The 23,432-nt window shown below is 47.4% G+C and overlaps 1 protein-coding gene across 7 annotated transcripts in view; it reads left to right on the top strand.

The window, feature by feature from the left end:
• The window catches only part of Rab31 (RAB31, member RAS oncogene family), a 167,563-nt gene extending 144,476 nt beyond the window's left edge, over window positions 1–23,087 (top strand). For all 7 annotated transcript variants that reach the window (XM_051154443.1, XM_051154444.1, XM_051154445.1 and 4 more), the window contains 2 exons: window positions 8,995–9,104; window positions 22,402–23,087. In XM_051154443.1, the coding sequence (XP_051010400.1) occupies window positions 8,995–9,104; window positions 22,402–22,499 (208 nt within the window). In that variant the 3' untranslated portion in view covers window positions 22,500–23,087. The remainder of the gene's footprint in view (window positions 1–8,994; window positions 9,105–22,401) is intronic.
• The last annotated feature ends 345 nt before the right edge of the window (window positions 23,088–23,432 follow it).

Genomic DNA, 23,432 nt, shown 5'->3' with positions numbered 1-23,432 from the left:
CAAAAAACCAAACCAAACAAACAACAACAACAAAAAAGAAAATGGCATTAAAATCCAGTCTGATTTCATGTGTGCTTAGTGCTATCATTGCTTTTCTGTCCTTTCAATGAGCAGAGCTAGGAAATACACCGATACATACTAACTGAAGTACAGCTGCTCACGTCTAAGAGAAAGAACTGTTTGTGTTGGTGCCCTTGAGCGGCAGGCTTCATCCTAGCCTTGGAGATCAGTGGAAAGACTGTTTCAAAACCGTTGTCATTGAGCAGAATCCCTAGCTTTTGTTTTTAACAATTTTCTTCGAATATAAAGTTACTTTGTTTTCCTTTCAGAAACTCCTGCCCAGGAGTTTATAGTATAACTTCTGTTAGGAGCTAAATTTTCCTCAGTAATAAGTTCTTTCTTTTTTAAGCTTTATTTTTTGTGTGTCAGGGTTTAACCTGCATGAGTGTATGTGCACCACTTGTGTGCCTTGTGCCTAATAAAGTCATCAGATCCCCTGGAGCTGTTTAGCGTCATCCAGTTCCTTGGGGGTAAATTCAGTCCTAGCTTCAGGACAACTGAATCAATAGCAGCCAGGAGCAGCAGGGGGGAGCCCCCAGCCTCTCTTTGGGTCTGGCTTTTATCCCCACTGACAAAGACCCCGCCCCCACACGAGGCATTTCTCAGCTGACAAACATCACGTGTCCTCTCAGGAGGCAGTGATCAGCTGTGGACAAACTGGAGCAGCCTCCATATGCTGCACATGGGATTAAAACAAAAACATGTTTACATAGAAACCAAAATTCCACACCGTATGTATGTATGTATGTATGTATTTAAAAGGTGAGTGGGAAATGTTAGCTGGCAAACAAATCCTAGTAATCTGGCAATATCTTTGTGTCCACCCTCTGGAGTTGAGGTTTCAGGTGCGCCCCACTGTGCTTTTATGTAGGCCGTGGGGATTGGAACTGAAGCTCATATTGACACAACAAGCACACACACTGTTCCAACCCTTGACGACACATTCATTCCCCGTCACCTCAGTCTACGCTCGCTGTCGACCAGACACAGCTATCAGTCGGTGTGCTGCTCTTCATAAGCCCTACATCCACAGAAGGTTCCGTGTGAAGAGATGAAACAGAGCCTTGGTGAGGACGGAGCTTACCCCAGGCCCTGAACTGGCAGGGCACCTAATAAATATATGGCCTGGCTTTAAACCTGTCACCAGCTCCAGACCCTGTGCCTGACTTTCATGTCACTTCCCATAGCCTAAGAACTGAAAGGACAACCCTGATCCAGGACAGGGAATGGCGTCCAAGCTATGGACAGGGAGAACTGGTTTAACTCAAGACTCTGGAAGTCACAGCTCTCCGGGGTGTTCTCCAGCCTCTTCAGGGCGAGCCAGCATTTGTTTGAGAAAGGGTCTTTGGAGGAAAAGGAATGACTAAATCTCTTAAGAGAACCTATGTATTCCCACAGTTTTCTTCTATTTCAAATTCTAATATTCCTCATGAAAAACCATCCGTTTAAGCCTGTGGCTAAGAACCCGACACCACTGGCTGGAATCTGACACCAGGGATTTGGCCTCAGGTGACAACCTCAGTAAGCAGGGCAGACCTCATGGGACTGGCCGTTCTCCCCAGGGTGCCCGTGTCGAGGGCTGTGACCGTGACCGGGAAGGGCTTACTTAGATACTTGCAGCAGGGCATTGTCCAATTAGATGCTTACTTTGAAGGTGGCGAATATTCTTCCTTTTTCAAAATGGAGTTGATTTGGGTTTTTAGTTCAGAGCTGAGGATTTTGCTGAGTTCAGCATTGTCAACGCGACTTCATCTGTGTGTCTCGAAGACATTGTGGGTATTTGGAAAACATGCACACTCATGAGAGTATGCCTCTCAGCAGTGCTTGAGGGCATGGGCAGGCATGAGGAGCCGCTACATGGCAAATGGGGCCTCTGCAGACTTGACACCCCCACACACCCCCAGCCTTAGCCCCACCCCCTCACTCCCCCCCACCCTCCCACCCCTGCCGTCCTCCTCCACTGAGTTGGTGGAATGTGAACCATTCCTGTTGCTTTGGCTGGAATGCTTTAAATGTGGGATGGTTTTGATGAAAATAGCCCCACTGGGCATTTAACAGGCGTCACTGTTTCTGTGTTATTGGGGGCAGCTTGGCCTTTCTTTTTATTTTGCATTTATTTACCGTGTGTGTGTGTGTGTGTGTGTGTGTGTGTGTGTGTGTGTGTGTGTGTACATATACATGTGTGTAAATACCACAGCACATGTGTGGAAGACAGTGGAAAAACCTGAGAGAGCCTGTTTTCTCCTTCCACTATGTGGGTCTCAGGGACTGAACTCAAGGTGCTTGGCTTGGTGGCAAGCAGCTTAACCAGCCGAGCCATGTGTGGGTTCTTGGTTGGTCCTTTAAACTCCATCTTGGAACGACTGGTAGAGAAAACAAAAGTGCAGCGCCCAACATTTAAGTGAGATGCTAAGTGCTGTGTATCCTAGGAGTGTAACAGAGTGTAAAGTGCGTAGTTCTTGCTCACACAGAGTTTCTCACACAGAGTTTAAGAAGTCGAGTGTGGAGCCGGGCATGGTGGCGCACGCCTTTAATCCCAGCACTCGGGAGGCAGAGGCAGGCGGATCGCTGTGAGTTCGAGGCCAGCCTGGTCTACAAAGTGAGTCCAGGATGGGCAAGGCTACACAGAGAAACCCTGTCTCGAAAAACTTAAAAAAAAAAAAAAAAAAAAGAAGTCGAGTGTGCATGCTAGAAATCATGAGGTCAGTTTGAGGAAAAGTTCCTACCTGTTGTTGCGTTTCTGTTTTTCTACCCAGAATGATGTCTGAGCAGTGGCTGCTTTGTCACAGCTTTCACATGTTCATTTTGATTTCTGAACTCTTGGTTTCATAGTGTCTAAAACACAGCAAACTGGGTGCTTCAGAGCATCCCTCACCCAGGATCACTCTCCAGCTTATAAACACACAGGACACTTCATGGAAGCATGCTACTGTGCTAAATTCTAAGGCTTATCCAGAGAAGAGACCGCCAGTTCGAAGATCTGGGGTACAGGGCTCTCTTTGTCTGGCAAGCTCAAAACTCACAATGGTGTAGGTGTGTGATGCCCGAAGGGCTCGGAGTATGTCTGGAGAGGGTCTTGGGTGGTTTTGTTCCATCTCCTGAACACGCCTCAGAAGACACAGATGGTGCAGGTGATCTCCATGGACTCTTCCCATGCCGTGGTTCTCCCATCAGCAGTGTTTGCACAACACACACACACAAATACACGCATGCACACACACACAAACATATGTACACGCTCTCTCAGCATTCTGACACCTCCTGTTAGTGAATGTTTTGATCATGGTTTGTCCGTGGGGTGAACAAATACCGTGAGGTCCATTCTCGTGGGAATTGTCTCTCACTGTTAGGAGTGGAAAAAGCAAGGTTATTTCTTGATAAGTATGAGAGTAGGCAATCTGTGTCTACATGTGAGTAACAGCCGGTGAGAAAGAGAGGAAACCTTCTCTTCAATTGTGAGAGCAGCGTACAGTTAAGATGCCTAATTTTGCCTTTCTGTGTAGATGCGATATTTAAACTTTTGAAAATTTAAATCTTAGGAATGAATTCAGGCAAGAAATGAGGCGGCCTCAACAGATGAAGCATCACAGCCCCGTTACAGGTCATGAGCGAAGAACTAAGTGAAAATAATCCATATTTTTCCTTGGATGGGATGACTCAGTCTTATAAAGATGCCAGTTTGCTCAGAGTTAACCCATGAATCCACTAAGGCATCAGACCAGTTACCCAGACGCCTGCACACGAGCAGTTTCAGAATAGTCCTTAAAAAAGTATCTAGAGGGGGCTGGAGAGATGGCTCAGAGGTTAAGGGCACTGACTACTCCTCCAGAGGTCCTGAGTTCAGTTCCCAGCAACCACATGGTGGCTCACAACCATCTGTAATGTGATCTGGTGCCTTCTTCTGGCCTGCAGGTGTACATGCAGGCAGAGCACTGTATACATAATAAAATAAATCTTTAAAAAAAAAAAAAAAGTATCTAGAAACAACAGACAGACAAAGGGTTCTATTTGGGTGGAATAGGGTCAACAAATCCCAGGAGATACTGAAGTGTAAACATCTCAGGGAGTAACACAGAGAAGACTAGTGACCATAGAGAGCCAGGGAATGAGGTGAAATATGCAAGGATATCTAATTTAATCATAAAGCTGATATAGAAAAATGGTATAAAAAGGGGAGCCATTCAATAAATACTGTTAGGGTAACAAGCTAGTTGTGGGGGAAATGAGAGAAGATAAAAGAAAAATAGAATATATATTTTAATATATAATAATAAATCATGCCGGATGTGGTGGCACATGCCTTTAATCCCAGCACTCTGGAGGCAGAGGCAGGTAGATCACTGAGTTCAAGGCCAGCCAAGTCTACAAAGCAAGTCCAGGACAGCCAAGGCTACACAGAGAAACCCTGTCTTGAAAAAAAAAAACCAAATAGTAATAATAAATAATAATAATAAACCATAAAAGTTAGAGGATATTGGAGCTGGAGAAATGGCTCTGTGGTTAAGAGCACTGGCTGCTCTTCCACAGGACCCAGGTTCAATTCCCAGAACCCACCATGGTGGCTCACAACTGTCTGTAACTCTTGTCCAGGGATCTGATTGCCCTTTTTTGGCATCCATGGGCACTGCATGAGTGTAAAGCATGTGTGTGTGCACATACATACATTAAAAAAAAAAAAAAAACAATAAAAGGGAAACCATGGAACTAAAGTAAGGTATTTAGGCATGGTATGAGACACCGAAGATGGTGAGGAAAGCAACTAGTAAGATGGATGGAGCAGATGGTGCCCAGCAGTTTTGAGCGCTGGCTGCTCCTGCGGAGGACCTGGGTTCAGTTCTCTGCGTTCACACTGAGCAGCTCACAGTCCTGGTCCAGGGAATCTGATGCCTTCTTGCCTCCAAAGGCAAGATCCAAAAGAGCCTCACAGAAAAATGTCTGTGGCTTATGGAAAGATTTTGCCATCCATGAGTAAAAAAGTATTCAGAATTAATGTAAGATTTCCCTAATTCAAGATACTCATACAAAATATGACAGTTTTACTTTTGTGGCCATTTACTGAAATTAATGTTCCTTTTTTTTTTTTTTTTTCAAGACAGGGTTTCTCTGTGTAGCTTTGCTGTCCTGGACTCACTTTGTAGACAAAGCCGGCCTCAAACTCACAGCAATCCGCCTGCCTCTGCCTCCCAGCCTCCCAAATACTGGAATTAAAGGCGTGTGCCAGCACTGTCCGGCTGAAATGAATGTTCTTAGTGTGTGGTTATCACAGCTCGTGCGTCCCCTCCCTACTTGTCTGTGGAATACTGGCCTCCCTGGGGTTTGAATCCTATCTGAAAATTCTGTCAGTCAGTGGAGGATGATCCTAGGAGCTTAACCTCCCACGAAGGCCTCAGGAGGAGGTCGCACTGTTCCCACTGAGCCCCCTGAGTTGACCTTCCTCACAGGTGGGGTTTCTGGGCTTCCTGGTGTTGGGTGAGGAGGCCCATGGATGCTTGAACAGTCCTGAAATTAGACTCAGCTGTCACGTTGCCTGGTAACATCCTAGCACAACAAAACAAAGACCCCCTATTGGGCAGTATGGGCAGTACTGGCCAGTTGAAATTCTAGAGCCTGTGAGAACACTGCGTCCTGACCTCACTCCCATGCTGAGAAGTCTCTGAGCACAAGTGACCTGAGTCCAAGGGACGCGGAACTGGCTACAGTTCCGAGCTTGATAAGAACCGGGCTGATAAGTTCCAGGGCCAGGGCCACAGGAGCCTCCCTTTGGTGTTACCTTCACCTCAGAAACCTCTTCCTGGTCCTCACGGAAGAGTGGGCCAACTTGTACCTTCCTGAGTTTCCAGTTGGCCTCAGCACTAACAGCACTTCCTGTTAGGTCAACGCAGCCACCTCTAAAGTAGCACATACGGTGAACACTAGAACAAAACCACGGTTCTGTCTGGCCTTTGCACAGGCAAAATTGCCTGAGAATTTCTTCTCCTTGGTCCCCCCCTCCACCCCCGACAGGATTTCTCTGTGTATCCCTGGCTGCACTGGACTCACTTTGTAGACCAGGCTGGCCTCGACCTCACAGAGATCCACCTACTTCTGCCTCTCAGGGGCTGGGATTAAAGGTCTGCGCCACCATGCCCAGCTGAGAATCTCTTAAGATACAAAATGATTTCGTTTTCCTTTAAGATAATCATGTATTTCTTCTTTCTCTAGGTGTCTTTGTTTACTTGTTGTTTTTGTTTGTTTGCAAGGCTGAATTCCTGCACTCAAGTGAGCAACTTTCTGGCTTTGCTTTGTTTTTAAATCTTTTTGCTGGGCCTGATGGTATACACTTGTAATGTCGGGTTCTGGGGTGTCAGGCGGAAGGACTAATTAAAAGCCAGCCTCGTCTGGCCTACATAATCTTTTCCAGACCAGCCTGGGCTATGTTTCCAGAGCTTATCTTCAAAAACTGAAGGGGGGAGGGGGGAAGCGTCACTAGCTTTTATAGCACATGCATTTCAGGCTCCCAGGTAAAGTGAGAAGATAATTTGTTGCACTTATCCCTTTTCCCCAGGTCTGGCCACTGGGGAACAAGATAGAATTAGGCCAGAACCTTCACTGCCCCAAATTGGCTGGATCCTGCTGCACCCTTCCCCACCTTTGGGGAAGAGCCTGGAGCTGAGTAGAGGTGGACCCCACCTTCACTCCAGCTGAGGGTCTCACTGTGCTTGGCAGCCACAGGTGACACAAGCTCCTGGTACATTCTCATGACAAACCACGAGAGAGTTGGCCCTGAAATTCAGGTCTCATAGCTAGAGGGTTTTACCAAATAAAGAGGCGAGGAATATAAATCGTCAGCCACTATGGGATGTCTCTTCGCCTTCTCCAGCCCTGCCTGCTTCCCACTGGTCCACGAAGGATGGACCCTGGCCTTCGCTCTGTCTCCATCCTGACCACTCAGCCAGCCTGTGGCTGGAGAGCCCCCAGCTTTTGTGAAAGGTGTGGACTTAAATCGCCTCATCGGAACCCCGAGTAATGCTGACATTGCATTGAAGGGACATGCAGAATGTGGTCAGCTTGGAGAGAAGATGACGGTGTGTGTGTGTGTGTGTGGTGGGGGGAATCCCTGTCAATGCTTTCCAGCTTATGCCTTCTTTGTGGTTCTGTGCGTAGCATGGCGTCAAAGTTCTATGGGTAATTTCTACTGTTGAAAGTGTCTACCTCACACCTGGATCTTGACCTGGGCCAGCTCGTTTTGGTTGAACTGTTTCAATGCCTGTCACAATGCCCATCATATAACAGATACTTAGTATTTGTTGAGGAGCCATCAAAACACTGGATATCACCGGGCGGTGGTGGTGCACACCTTTAATCCCAGCACTCCAGAGGCAGAGGTAGGCAGATTCCTGTGAGTTCAAGGACAGCCTGGTCTACAAAGAGAGTCTAGAAAAGCCAAGGCTACATAGAGAAACCCTGTCTCAAAAAACCGAAACCAAACCAAACCAAAAACACTGGATATCAAGGCTGGAGAGGTGGCTCAGTGCTTAAGAGCGCTTGCTATTCTTCTAGGGGCGGGGGCCTGGCTCACAGCCATCTGGAATTCTAGTTCCAGGAGATCCATAGCTCTCTTCTGGCTCCTCGGGGTACCAGACATGCATGAGGTATGCAGACCAAACACTTAAACACACACACACACACACACACACACACACACACACACACACACACACATTAAATGAGCAAACACTGGCTATCATAGCCCTTCATAGTCATAACTGCCAAAGGCCAATGGCAGCAATCTTCTAACCTGTGCACAGTTTCTCCTGACACAGAGCTGGGGGAGTTCCTATACGTGGACCACTGTAGGTGACTAAGTATGCCCTCACCTTGCAAAGGGTCTTCTCTCAGGCTGTAGTCGCGCCATTCTGACTGACAGCAACCAGTGCCTTACGTTCCTGTCCCACCCTGACACAGACCATAGCTGGTAGAGACTCTGCCCACTGAGCCGCCTAGGTACCACGTCGTTAACGCCTCATTTCAGGCTCCAAGCTGTGGGTCTCGCCCAGCCCCAAATTACCCACAGGTTTGCCCAGCAGACTGAAAATTACAGGGCTCCCTCGACCTCCCTCATGTTGCTTGCTAGAATGAGAACAGGAAAGCACTTGCTTAGAATTATAGTTCGGTTATAAAGGTTGCACACTCAGAACAGCCAAATGGAAGAGGTGCGTAGGGTGTGTCTGAGGACCCTGGAGGAATAAGTCTGGAGCCTGGGAAATTCAGTACCAAGGCACCCTCAGGGTTTTTGATTCCAAGATGGACCATCTTAACCTGTAGAAAGGAGAGCAGTGATTTTTACAGGTGCATGGGCAGAGAGGCAGACCCAGGGCCGAGCTTCTCTCTTTCATAAACATCTTAATCCTAACCCTCTGGCTTAACCTGTTTGCAGGTCTCACCTCTCAGGACTTCTGTGATGACAATTAAATTTCACTGCCTTTTGAAGGGAAGGGCTATCCCGACTTTAGGGTTCTTCTGGCTCTGCAGCCTGGAAGGTCCCTAACCAATACTTAAAATCACTTTTTTTCCTGTGTAGGAATTTATTCCTTCTGTGGAGAGTTTTATGAATATGTGTTTTGTCTATGGTTGCCAGAGACAAACTGCTACTATTTTTCCTCCTCCTTTTCTTCTTTTTCCTTTTTGAGACAGGGTTTCTCTGTAGCTCTGGCTCTCCTGGAACTCACTATGTAGACCAAGCTGACCTTGAACTCACAGAGACCCAGCTACTGGGATTTAAGGCGCCTACCTCCATGCCTGATAGAGGCCAGCTTCTAAGGTGACAAGTGCTAAGTTGTTATTGTACAGGGACACGAAGGTGTGGTTTCCACAAGTACCATTTGTTGGGTCTTCTGAGTATTTGTGATTCACAGACAAGCGTTCGGTTCTTGACGGGTCTGCCCTCTTTTCCAGGGAGGTGCCGCTGAAGGATGCTAAGGAGTACGCTGAATCCATAGGTGCCATCGTGGTTGAAACAAGTGCGAAGCATGCCATTAATATTGAGGAGCTCTTTCAAGGAATCAGTAAGTGCCCTGCTTCTGTTTTCAGCCCAACTTAGCTCGCATGGTTATGCTTTGGGGAGTCCAAAACTAACCTTTCATCCGTGTGAGTTTATCTGCTGCCATCAACAAACCCTGAAGAGTCTGACCTGAAGTCATCCTAAGAGCCCCTGCAACTATAAGTGTATTTACCTCACCTCTTTCTTTTCTTTCTTTCTTTTTTTCAAAGAGTGTGATGCTTGGCTTTACTTATCTTTTTTTTTTTTTTAATTGAAATCATGTTATATCCCTTACCCTCTTCCTTCCTTCCAGCCTCTCCCAGGTTCTCTCCTGCCACCCCCTCCCGTGTTCCCCACCCATTCTCAAGTTGGTAGCCTCTTCTTCTTTGATTAGTGTTGCTCCATACATATATGCATGCATACATATGCTCAAATACATAGACGCAACCTGGAGGGCCCATTTCTTTTATGTATATGGCTCCAAGGCTACATCAGCCAGTCAACAGTGTTCTCATCCATGGGGAGGCTAGTCCTCCTTGTCCCCCCCCCCCCCCCGGTCTGTCGTTAGTTGTGGCCCCACGTCTAGGCTGCTCACCCCTTTGCGTGGGTATTGCTGTTGTTCCAGTCTTGTTTGCGCAGCCTTTTTTTTTTTGGTTTTTCGAGACAGGGTCTCTCTGTGTAGCCTTGGCCATCCTGGACTCCCTTTTGTAGACCAGGCTGGCCTCGAACTCACAGCGATCCGCCTGCCTCTGCCTCCCGAGTGCTGGGATTAAAGGCGTGCGCCACCACGCCCGGCTTGCGCAGCCATTTTTAAGAGAGACTGTTTCACTTCCCACTTCCTGAATGTCTCTAATTCTGTGCCTCACTCTGTTCCTTATGTTTTGTGAATGAAAACGACACAATCATCGCAAGAACAGACTATGTGCTTGTAATTATGCTTGCAATTATGCTTACAACTAAAAATCATTGTGTGTTTGGGGCAATGTATTCAGTATTTTAGTGGTAGAGAGGAAGTGGATGCAGGTATGGTAGAAGTTCAGGCATTACATGACTAAGCAAACTAAGGGAGCCTTTTAGTGATTTATTTTACCAGATAATTGTCCACAAAAAATATTTCCTTCTCAAGTGACCTAAAGTGGGGAACTTGGCAGAGGGTTTGTTTGTGAACTTTCTGTTACTCTTGTTCATGACGAGTGACAGCTCCGGGGCAGGCTGTACTTCTCTTTCCTTGTGGTGTTCTCCCATGGATGACCAACCTCAGCTGTTTACCTCAGGTGGCTGTGTTGACACATCTGTCTGCAGCTGTGAAGTTTCAAGGGCCCCGGATTTCACCTTCATAAACTCCGGCCATGGCATGTGTTCAGGCTTCCGCCACAGAAGGGCCTGCCAACAGACCACAGGCCCAGGAACTGCTCAAAGCCTTAGTCATCAGTCTTATCAGAGGCTGGGTCACTGAGATGTCACCACTGCAAGTCCTGTCGCCCCACTGTGGAATGAGCAGAACCTTTATCAGTTACCAGCTGTCCTTAGAAAGTGACAGCCCTGGGCGGTTCCAAAAGGTCTGTGGCCCCATCACCAGCTCCCTTCTGCATGTGAGGTCGCTTTTGGTTGAATTCAAGGCCTGTAGCTCACAGGATGGAGCTGTTTTACATTTTCCTGGTTCCAGTCCTATGCTTTGGATTCCGAGAACAAATAGCGGAGAGCCTTTGGTTTGTTTGTGTTGGCCTGAAGGAGAATTCACTGGCGGTTGAGAACTCTGACCTGATTGCTTCCACTGTATGAAAGTGTGCAAAAGAAAAGGTGGTGCTAGGCCTCGCCTCTCCCAATAGCCCTGGGCCCTGTCGCCATGGTGACCTTGCTGCCTTGCCTTCCATCCACCTCCATGAGTATTTGTCCTGTTGCTATGTACACGTGCAGTGTAGAAACCTCGAGCTCTCTGGAGCTGTGACTCTTCGCTGTTGGGCACCTGGCATTCTCATGTCTCAGCTTCTTCTGTGATGGATTGTAGGAGCACGGGCTCTCTGTGCTGTCACTAGGAGACACCGTGAGAACTTTGATTCGAACTTACAACATCGGGCCCTTTATCGCCTTACAGTAAGCCGATTCGTGTCCAGTCCCATGAGGCTTTTCTGGCATGTTCATCTGTTAAACATTTTCATTTTTAAAATGTTTTGTTGTTGCTTGTTTTGTATTTATTTTTTGAGATAGGGTTTCACTATGTAGCCCGGGTTGACTTGTACTTGTAGCGATGCTCTTTGCTCAGCCTCCTGAGCACTGGGATTATAGCCCACAAGCATGTGCAGACAGTTCTAACAAGCTACCCTACACCGCACCTCAGCGCCTGTGACTGTACGGCTTGTGTTGTGCCACACACTCGGCAGGGCGAGCTTCCTGAGCCAACGCAGGGCGTCAGGGCTGAAGCTCTGTTCTTTCTGCGCATTCACCTCACAACCTCTCTGAGCTTGATGAAAGTCATTACTAGAGCCGGGCGTGGTGACACACACGCCTTTAATCCCAGCAGTCGGGAGGCAGAGGTAGGCGGATTGATGTGAGTTCGAGGCCAGCCTGGTCTGCAAAGCGAGTCCAGGACAGCCAAGGCTACACAGAGAAACCCTGTCTCAAAAAACAAACAAACAAAAAAACCAAAAAACCAAAAACAACAACAACAACAGTCATTACTAAAATAAAAAAGCCAAATAAAGATCGTAAAGAGAACAAGAAGCCTTGAACTTACGAGTATTGGCATCTCAGAAAGACGTCTTTGTAGAACTCAGCCACTATAAATCCCTTTCTATGCTAGGAGTCTTTGTGGTTCACGGTGATGAAGATTTTGAATAATTACTTCCTCATATTCTAGTGGTCTGCTTCATCTAGAAAAACAAGTCTTTTGCTTAAGCATGAACTAATTGCAGCTTCAAAGTAACTCCTACACAAGCCCATGTCTCCTCCTCTTCTGTGCCAAATAAACAACTGTTTGTTTCTGTTTAGTATACTTTAATTATAAATACTTAGAAAAAAAAAAAAAAGCTTGTAGATTTCTGGTGGACCGTCTAGTCACTTCTCCACACCCACCACCTACCTGTCCCTCCTCTCTCACCCACATGCCTGTTCCACTTCCATCTACTGCTTTTCCTCATCAGCATCTGTCTGTGCTGGTCCGTCCATCCATCCTTTCAGCTGTCACTAGCCACTGGTCTATCTGTTTGCCGTCTCTTTCCATTATTTCTAGCTATCCGTCTCTGTCCCTACTATAGCTGTCTCTATCGATCCATCCATCCGTCTGTCTGTCTGTTATTTCTACCCATCTACTTCTATATCAGTCTCCCCCACCGATATCTATGAGCTCTGGCACCTTCCTTGTGCCAGTATTTCAGGCGAATTGTGTCAAAATGGGGTTTTGTAGCCAAAGCACAGGTTAACTTAAAGCCCGATTCCAACTACGTCTGAATACACTGCAGCAGACTTTTCACGTGTTTCCTTCTCACTGTTGCAGCTTGTATTACACACGCTCCTACCCAAGCTTAAAATAGAGCTGGAGATTGCTGACACCTATGCTCTCGGCGCGGTGGCGCGGAGACAAACATGCCCCAGAGAGAAGGTACAATAAAACCCGAGGAACAGCGTGAGAATAACAGCCCCTTTAAAAGGTGTGTGCACACAAAATCAATTCACACTGACTTGGATGAGGACACAAATGCATTCCTTTTGTATTCCCAGAGTGTTCATACACCAGAAATGAGACAACTGTGTTTTCTGAAAAGAAGCCAGCACATCTTCTAACGGCAAACCGTTCACCAGCATGTTATATCTGTTGAAGACCACAGCTGTTCTAGACAGGGACCTTGCCTCTGCCCTGTCCCGGCTGGTCCAGGCTGTGTGTTCTGTGATGCCACATCCCCTGGCACCTGTTCATTCAGGTGCCCTCCTCAGAGGCCCATCTCCAGACCTACTTTATCCTGCCATGTGTACCTCACTCTCTTCTGTACGTTTCTCCCCGGGGAGGCTGTTCCTTTTTCTTTCTTGGCTAAGAAAATAATGGTACGCTTGATTTTTTTTTTTTTTTAATGGTATAAGAAAACACAAAGACTGCCCTGTTGCTGCTCAGCTATTGCAGTGTTTAAAAATCCAGAACAAACAGTGTTGATGCCTCCTGGAGCACTGCATACTGCTCTGCGTGAGCCGGGAACCCGGGGCTGCGGCACTGGGACGTCAGTCAGACCTGCTGCTTCTTTCTTGTTCCGTCACCATCCCTGGACTACAGGGGATGCCTTGCCTTCTCCTTTTACAAACCTCTGTCCTCCCAGGTGCATTCAGTTCTTCTTCCTTCAGGGAGAACTGTTCCAACTCTCCCTTGTATGATCCTTGAACATGAGCTAGTTAGTGGTCTCTCTCACCGTTTTGACATGTGACTGTGTTCTGTCCCTCCATGGCTCTCTAAATGCCTGCGCCTGTGTGTGATAAGGTCTTTGGTGGCAGCACCTTTTCCCTGTAGGGCCAACTCACAGTTTGGATTCAGATCGCATCTGTATCCCATAATGTTCCAGCAAGTAGCGTCTCTACGGGCTCCCTAGATCACAAGAAATGTACTACTTTTCTATGGTGACTCAAGTTTGAGCAATACCAACAAATTGGACAAGCCTAGAATCTCTCCTTTCACTTTTTCAAAAACTGCATGGTGTACACTGTTATGAATTTGACGTCATGCTAAACATTGTGGTGAAACAGAAGGGCTAGGGCAGGTAGGGACTTTAGGTGGGTGAAGAACGCCTCCCCAAGGAAAAGATAATCCAGAACTGAGAAGGGAGAACTCGGTAGCCATGCCTGAGGCACATTTGCCAGGGACCACAGTAGTTAAGTCCCTGCAATGGAAACGGATGTGTGCCGCCGCGGGCAGCAGCGGGAGATGGCAATTGTGGAGGCAGGCTTGTAACGGGGATCGGATGTGGTATTCCCAGTGCGATAGAAAGTTCCACTTATGTTTAAAGCAAGTTGGCGTTTACAAAGACACTCCTCCTCAGGAGAAGGAACATTGGCCGAGGCTGTGTTCAATGTTCAACCAGTTGGGACAATCAGCGAATCTAGGATAGAGGAGACTGGAGCTCAGTGGACAGTCCGCTGGGAAACAGCTCAATGCTGTTTCCCCCGCAGGCTCACGTATTTGGCCACTTGGCCCTCAGCTGGTGATGTTGTTTGAGGAGCTTCTGGAACCCTTAGGAGGTGGAGGCTGGCCGGAGGACATACGTCACTGGAGGCGGGTTTTAAGAATTTGTAGTTTGAGCCTGGAGTGGTGGTGCACGCCTTTAATCCCGGCACTCGGGAGGCAGAGGCAGGCGGATCGCTGTGAGTTCGAGGCCAGCCTGGTCTACAAAGGGAGTCCAGGACAGCCAAGGATACACAGAAAAACCCTCTCTCGAAACACCCCGCATCCCACCCCACCCCAAAAAAGAATTTGTAGCTTCACACCACTTCATTTTTATTCTCTCTGCTTTGTGTTCTCAGCTGAAGATGTGGTCTGGGCTTCTTGCTCCGGCCACCTGCTGCCACACCTCCCCTAGCTGCTGCCACACCTTGCCCACCTGCTGCCACACCTCCCCTACCTGCTGCCACACCTTGCCCACCTGCTGCCACACCTCCCCTACCTGCTGCCACACCTTGCCCACCTGCTGCCACACCTCCCCCACCTGCTGCCACACCTTGCCCACCTGCTGCCAACCTCCCTCACCTGCTGCCACACCTCCCCTACCTGCTGCCACACCTTGCCCACCTGCTGCCACACCTCCCCCACCTGCTGCCACACCTCCCCCACCTGCTGCCACACCTCGCCCACCTGCTGCCACACCTTGCCCACCTGCTGCCATACCTCCCCCACCTGCTGCCACACCTCTCCCACCACTAACAGCTTCTCCTTCTGGATCCATGAACCCAAATAAAATCCTTCTTCCTCCACAGGCACTTTTGACGCTAAAATCTTCTCTTGAAAAACACCTTGGAGACTTTGAGAGTGTTAGACTGCAGTTTCTTTGTTTTGGGTTATTTGATGTTAGTTTAAGAACAAATGAGATGGGGGCCTGGAGAGATGGCTCTGAGGTTAAGAGCACTGTCTGCTTTTCCAAAGGTCCTGAGTTCAATTCCCAGCAACCACATGGTGGCTCACGACCATCTATAATGAGATCCAATGCCTTCCTGTAGTGGGCAGAATATTGTACACATAATAAATATTTTTTTAAAAAGGACAAATGAGAGATATTTTGGTTTTGTTTGTGTCACCGGGATCCCTCTCTGGCCTCCCTCTGGCGCTCTAGATGGTGAGATGGGGCATTTTAACAGAGTGGAGAGTGGCTAAAAAGACTGTGTCAATCTATATTTTAGGCAGGTTTTATACTGTTTCTGAGCCTCTAGAATAAACAGCTTCTGCTTAGGCTGGCCGGGTGATTGACAGACCCATTTGAATTAACTCTTAGGAGAGAGGACCCTGGCGTGTCCTTGTCCTCTACTGGAAGCTTCTTAGAAGGCACTCAGAAGGGTGTGTCTCCACCCAGGACCACATACCATGACTCAGACTTTAGCCCTTTGACCAGCAAACACAGTACAGCAGTTTCAGTTCCTGGCTTTCTGAACTGCTGACTTTAAGGTCGGGGTCCATCCTCGGTGGCCTTTCAAGCTCATGAACACCTAACTGGCTACCGGTGTGCATGTTTTAAAGTCCATACTGTGAGAGATGAAAGCAAGGCTGGCTTGGAAGGCTTAGAAAACAGGAAGAGTGGTGCAAGCGTCATTGCATCATTGTCTTCTTCTGCAATCCTCACTGCACAGCATGGTGGCTATTGTACAGCCACTGAGTTTTGTAACTCCGTGGTAGTTACTTGACTTGGAGTGTGTTAACGAAGTTTGAAAGCAAAACAAAACCTCTGAAATTTTTGTAACAGTCCAGCAAGCTATCGAATGAAGATAAAGGCAAGGACAGTCCCTCCTTTACCACCAAAAATGTCAATTCAGCAAATGCCAGTAAAGACACTGATATCAAGGAAGCACTCACCCTGAGCAGCGCTAAGGAATTCTCTGTTGTAAAAAAGCATAGTGTTGTTGCCTCTCATGTCTATGGGGGTTTAGTTAGGACCCTCCAGGACACCAGGATGCCTTGAGCCCCTCTCTAAAATTCTGTAGCATTTCTATGTAAGCACACATCCGCCCAGATGCCCCGCCTCTAGATGACTTATACCCAAGCATAGTCAATGCTCTATAAACAGTTGTTTACTGTGTTGTATAGGGAATAACGACAAGAAAGAGTCTATATGTGTTCAGGATAGACATGGCCATTGTAGGCTAACGGTGGCTTTGATGGGCAGTTCAACCAACTGTCAATCAAGACCTGAGAAACAGACAGATTCAGGGACCAACTGTAGTAATGATTCAAATGGACCTCCTGTTCCTTGTCACTGTTGGATCCACTAAGAAGTGTGGTAACTCACTGATATCCTGTTCACTCTCCCATCTGTATTTTGCTATGCGGACACTATCTTGTGACTTGCTGTGCCTCGTGGCTAAGTGATGGAGTAGCCAGTACGTGGAGTCACATGCTCTCAGATTTAAGTCTGGGCTGTCCCTGGCTCCTGACTTTGTACAGCAGTTTTCTGGTAATATTATCCAGGCACAGAAAACAGGAAATGACTAAACTGCACCAAAGTGGAGAAATAGCTTGCTTTTTAAAATCATAGTACATTAATATAAACGGGTGCTTTAAAAACAAAAAAGGACGGGACTTTTGTTAATGATTTCATTTTGTGTGTGTGTGAAACAAATGCTGTAGAGTAGTTTATATAAAATCCCAATTTCATATAATCAAACCGTATAACATATGATAATAAACAGTACATTCTTCCGAGATTCTCGTTCTTGTAAGGTTGCCTGTCAAGCTGCTAACTGTGGCTACTTTGTAACTGTGTGTTCCAGGCAGCTTTGGAAAATGATTTTATTATTGAAAGTGTAAAACTTACAGAACACAAGTGCATTGAATCCTCATGAACACAGCACCACGCAGCATGTCCAACCGCTGCTCCTCACCCTGTATGGCTTTAAAGGGGCCTCGGACGTTACTCTCCTGTGTTGATGTTTTGAATCTAATTTTTAAATTCAGCAGAGACCGCGGAGGAGCACTACTAATTGGCTTACGCCTCCTAGCTTGCTCTTTTCTTTTTTATACATCCCAGGACCCCCTCCTGAGGGACTGCACTGTCCACAGCGGTCAGCGTTCTTCCACATCAGTCAATCAAAGGAATGTCCACAGGCTTGCCTGCAGGCCAGTCTTACGCGGCATTTCCTCAGGTGAGAGTGCTCTTCCCAGATGGCCTTAGCGTGTGTCAAGTTGGACAAAAACAACAACAACAACAAAAACCTGTACAAGGAGGGAATAGGGCAGTGAAATGACCTATTTGATGCTTTAACGATGGAGACATGTCGTTAGACATTTATCAAAGTCCACAGAACCTATAACAAAGAGACCCCCATGCAAATGGGCTGTAGCCAGCAATAGGAGGTTAATACTGGCTCATCAATTGGAGCTGGCGTTTTACACTAATGCAAGACGTGGGCAGTGGGGGGCGGGAGCGAAATTGCTCAATTTTCTTTGTAAACCCCCCCCAAAAGTTTTAGAAAAAGTTTGTCAATTTTGAGAAGAGAACAAGTGGGGAAATTTTCCTCTTTTTTTTTTTTTTTTTTTTAATAGCAAAAGTCTTTCTATTGAAGTCATTTCCTTTTAAATCCTACAATTGCTGTTGCAGTCACTGGCTTGGCAGCCAATGGCAGCCCCTTTGCCCTCTTCTTTGTAACACAGCCATGACTTTGGTGGCCTGGATGTTTTTTTTCTAACCTTTTTTTTTTTTTTTTGTAAACCAGATGTTAGATATTGTTATGACCTGTTTGAATGAGGTGAGCTTCGTGGTTAATTTTTATTTATTTGCAGTGCTCCCTAGATTCATTTAACTTCCAGATTTGGGGGTCACTACCTTCATATCCTCGTCTCTATTCCGTTGTCAGGTCTTGCATGGCGTTTCCTCGTGGCACCTTTGCCCCCTTTCCTTCCTACTGCTCTCACTGCCCTTCTTCTCATGATCCTGGGCCGGAATGTTCTGGGTACTTCCTTACCAAGGGTGCCACCTGCCTCCTACAAGCTAACTCCTCACATCACACTCTTTATCCTAACAATCTAAGTTTCCTGAGGACCAGGGGTGGTGGTGCACACCTTTGATCCCAGCGCTCCTGTAGAGGCAGGGGGATCTCTGTGAGTTTGACCACAGCCTGGTCTACATAGTGAGTTCCAGGACCATCAGGGCTATGTAGAGAGACTCCCTACCCCGACCCCCCCCAACCCCCTGTCTCAAAACCAAAACAAACCAATAAGGTTTTCTAGTATCATCCCTGTTCTGGCAACCAGAGGACATTTGCCAGGAGTGACCCCTGGTCATGTGGGAGCCACTGCAGTATTTCACAAAGACTCGTCACCCCAAAGCAGAAGCTCTGGGTGGAGGTGTGTGGGCGTTATCAATGGTTAAGTCCCGCTAAACTCTAGCAAACTTGGTCAAACCAACCAATCTGGATGGTACAGAGAGCTAAGATTAGAAACAGTCGTATTGCAACTTCTGGATACACTTGACACTGACGGAAAGAGAGCCAAGCCATGGGGGGATGGAGAGAAAGAAGGGACAGACCACAGAGCTGCTGCAGAGAGGCAGGGCTGCGCAGGGAGTGGGTGCTGGAGCGCCTTAGCCGGAGCAGCTGCAGGAAAGCACACGGCTCTATTCTCTGCGTGTGTTAGGGTGCCTGCCCCAGCCAAGCTGGGCCAAACTCATAGGTTTGGAATTTATTTCCACATTTTACATTCCTGAGGAAGTGTTTGTTAAACATGCTTGTCTCTTGGACTGTCAGCTTTGAGGAAAACTGGGGATGGGGGTGGGGGCTTAACTTCCCCCCCCAAGAGACTCTTACACAACTCAAACTGTGTTAAAATAAACAGACTGGCCCAGGATTCGTGTTCAAGAACAGCTTACTATAGAGATGGCATGTCTGGAGGACACTCTGTAGGAGTAGAAACATCCGGAGGACACATCAAACCTGTGCAGATGTCATTGTGTGTTTTTAGCTCAGTTCTGTGTCCAGGTAAAGAAAATCCCGTAAGCCATGTTCCGGGGCATCTCCTTGGTGCAGAATGCCCACTTTCCAGAACCATTCTTCTGTTTGCAAACATTTACCCAACAGCTTCTGAATGCCTCGGAGCACGGTGCTGGGGAACCGGCGCTTGTTTCCAGTGCTGTTTGCTTAGCTCCTGACGGGCTTGGCTCTTCCCTGTCCCACCTTCCTGTGGGTGCACTTCATCTCCTCTCACTGGTGGAAGTTGGACCTATGTGATGTTCCCAAGCGGAGTGGTCTCCGGACAAATAGAGTTCCATTCTCCTAACTGAACCTTGAGAATCAACCATGCTTCCTGCCCACGACACTGCGCATTTCTTCCCCATGCGAAGACCACTGAGCCCTGGCCAGCGCCTGCTGCCCCAGGGAATCCCCATCGTTGTCCTGAGCCCCTTGCAAGTTAGCAATGCGGTATATACCGTCTCACATACTCTTTATATAACTGGTGCGGGCTCATTAACTGGGTAGCTGAATATTTTTCTTTCTTTCTTTCTTCTTCTTCTTCTTCTTCTTCTTCTTCTTCTTCTTCTTCTTCTTCTTCTTCTTCTTCTTCTTTTTTTTTGGTTTTGGTTTTTTGAGACAGAGTTTCTCTGTGTAACAGCTCTGACTGTTCTGGACTCACTTTGTAGACTAGGCTGGCCTTGAACTCACAATGATCTGCCTGCCTCCGCCTCTCGAGTGCTGGGATTAAAGGTGTGCGCCACCACGCCTGTGTGTGTGTGTGTGTGTGTGTGTGTGTGTGTGTGTGTGTGTGTGTGTGTGTATTTTTTTTTTTAAGCCTGGAAACGTTTCTCTACATGTGGGAGAAAAGCCTGCGCCTATGTGAATTACCTGTAAAGGGTCCTGAGCCTGGTGGCCCTGTGCTTTTCAGCCCACACATTCTCCCAGCTTGCTAGCCCACTCCCAATCCGGGGAGTGTCTTTCTCTTTCTTACTAAATGCTCTCTGCTTCAATTACTGACTCTATGTCCTTGGTGCAATTCTTTGTCCTTGGACACAGGAGGCGGGAACTTCAGTGGGTACCTCTAGCACCCAGCTCTATGCCTACAACAGGAGGGCCAATGCGTCTCGTTCCCACTAGCGAGGCTTCAGACATTCTCAATGGCAGATGCACCTGGCACATCTGAGACGCCAGGTTTGACAGCAGGTTTGAACACCTTGCCAACAGTTTGAAACTCGGGGGAAGATGGTGTCTGCACATAGTGTTGGAGCCTGTTGTGAGAGCAGGAAAGGAGGGAGGACAGGAGTGTGGCCAGACGGACACCCCACTTACCTGGCGTGCCCGTGAAGTTCCAGGCTTCCACTGTATACATCACTTTAGTGCCCCATACCCCTCAGTGAGCAGCTTCTATCGTTTAAGTCAACTGTACTGTACTATTCACAAGTGTAGTTTTATCTAAAAACTTCAGATGCAGAAGCTAAAGCCCTTGTAAAACTGTGTTTGTTTAAATGGCTCTGTAACTTGACACATTGGTCCTCTGAACGCATGAGCTGCCTGAGGAGCAGGCAGCACTTTATTGGACAGATGTGGCTGGGGCAAATCCTCAGAACAGCACCAGGACTTGGCATTTAAAAAAACAAACAAGCGTCAGTTGTGACTAGAGTCCGGGGCATGTCATGGAGAGGGAGGTACAAGGCTGCCTCTCCTGCTGAGGCGGGAGTTTCTGCTGAGTTCTTCTGGAGAGCAGCTTCCAGCCTCTGTACGGCTTGTTGGCTGTGCAGGACGGCAGGTGTGGCCGTGGAAACTGCTGGAACTCTTTGTTCACTCTGTATCAGAGCTCGCTTCTCCTGTTCCTTAGATCGAAAGCCAGAGGCATTTGTCTTCTCTGTGCCTGAGCTTCCCGACATCCGCATCGCCCAGTGCACAGTGCAGGAAAGCCTCTGAACCCGAGTCTCAATTCTCATGCCAAAGGCCTTCAGCCTCGGGCCTTCTGGCTCCATCCAAACAGATAGCACAGGTTTGCCTTGAAGACAAAAACAAAAGCAAAAATCTTTGGAAACAATCTCCCTTTTAATCAGTCATGGGCTTTTTGTTTGTTGTTTGCTTGAATCTTCCATTTTAGAGCTAGAGCTAGTGTTCCATGCTTTTTTTTTTTTTTTTTTAGGACAAATAGAAAACTAGGGGGGGGGGGGTGCTATTTGCAGAACACAGGGTTGAGGATTCATTGGAAAGTCCAGATGTAGGTTATAATAAGAACCACCACTTGGTTTTGGCTTGGCCTTCAGTGAAGTCACAGAAAATGGTGGTGACAGTGGCCATTGCAAGACTTGCTGAGAGGGACCAATGGTGAATCATTGACAGTAGTAAGGCTGTCTAAGCATGCTGTTTACAGAGTTTTCTGTCTTAGAAAAACAGCCCTGGGCAGGTGGTGCGCACCTTTAATCCCAGCACTTGGGAGGCAGAGGCAGGTGGATCGCTGTGAGTTCGAGGCCAGCCTAGTCTACAGAGTGAGTCTAGGACAGCCAAGACTACACAGTGAAACCCTGTCTCAAAAAACCAAAAAGGGAGGAAAAAAAAAAAAAAAGGAAAAAGAAAAAAGAAAAGGAAAGGAGGAAGGAACTAGCTCCTCCCCCAATTTTTTGTACCTGAACAGGCTGACATTTTTTCTTTTTTCTTTTTTTTTTTTTTTTCGAGACAGGGTTTCTCTGTGGCCTTGGCTGTCGTGAGTCTAGGCTGACTTTTTAAAATAAGAGAACCAGGGTTGGAGAGATGGCTCAGCGGTTAAGAGCACTGTCTGTTCTTCCAGGGGTCCAGAGTTCAATTCCCAGAAACCACATGGTGGCTCACAACCATCTATAAAGAGATCTATTGTCCTCTTCTGATATACAGGTGTATATGGAGGCAGAACACTGCATGTAATAAATAAATAAATAAATAAATAAATAAATAAATAAATAAATAAATAAAATAAGAGAACCTCAAGCCAAGCATGGTGGCGCATGCCTTTAGTCCTAACACTTGAGAGGGGCAGGGGAGGCCGAGGCAGGTGGATTGCTGTGAGTTTGAGGCCAGCCTGGTTTACAAAGCGAGTCCAGGACAGCCAAGGCTACACAGAGAAACTCTTTCTCGAAAAACAAAGACAAAGAACTAAAAATAAAATAAGAGAACTTCAATTTTGGCTTCCCTTCCCCCCCCCATAGGCCGCCAGATCCCACCCTTGGACCCCCATGAAAATGGAAACAGTGGCGGCATCAAGCTTGGGAACCAGAGCCTGCAGTCCAGCCGGCGGTGCTGCTGAGCCGAGGGCCGTGGCACACAGAGCGTAAAGAAGCCAGAGCCCTTTCTGATGGCGTCCAGTGCACAGAAGGACCCCACCCTCCGGGCTGACTCTGTTTGCTGGGAGGCGAGCAGCTTTCTACCCTGGAGACCTGCAGGATGCTGGACAGGGAAGTTCCCTGAAAAGAGATTCTGGAAAGCTCACCATACCACCACGACGTGGCCTTCGATTTAGGAAAGGCACCAGCAGGGCTTATACTTGCTAGGTAATAGGTTTAGTTGCCATTTTTTTTTTTTCTGTTAAAGAAATATTAGAAAAGGTTTAGATTTGTCCACAAACCTCACAGTGCTGTTCTCCTCTGATCTCCTTTGTGCCCTCGTCAGAGCCCGGGGCCAGGTCTTCCTTTCTGGCCAGTTCACAAAAGGCAGAAAAGCAGCGTGGTCAGTTGGCTTTTAAGCTGGCTTTGGAAATAAGCCTTTATTAATCTTCTGAAGGAAGTCAGACACACATAGCTGCACCACCACTCAAACTGAGGATTGATCTTCTGTGAAAGAGACATAGGTTGCGTTAGAAACTGCCATCTGTGTCCCTTTTCATTCCATCCATGAACATTTTTCTACGGTATCGTTGTCTGTAAACCAATCAAATCAGACTAGAGCCTTATGTATTACCTTGGGGTTGGGAGGCCGGGTTTAAAAGAGTGGAGCGGCTGCTACGTAAGTGGATGGAGGATGGAGGATGGAGGCAGCGTCCTGGACGCTCACCGAGCATTTACTAGGAGACTCTGTCACGGTGTCACGTCTAAGGGGGAAAAAACTAACCAGACAATGTTTGAATCCAAATTGTAGTAATAGTAGCGAGTCGTGGGGTACAGCACACCAGGCAGAGGAATGCTACCACCTTAAAATTCTGGACCCGCAGAAGCTGATATCAGAAGCCGTACTTTACACTTTG

The sequence above is a fragment of the Acomys russatus genome, chromosome 12 (assembly GCF_903995435.1).
Source record: "Acomys russatus chromosome 12, mAcoRus1.1, whole genome shotgun sequence".
In the NCBI taxonomy this organism is placed as follows: Eukaryota; Metazoa; Chordata; class Mammalia; order Rodentia; family Muridae; genus Acomys; species Acomys russatus.
Note: the sequence above shows the minus strand (reverse complement) of the source record. Positions and strands in the feature narration are given on the sequence as shown.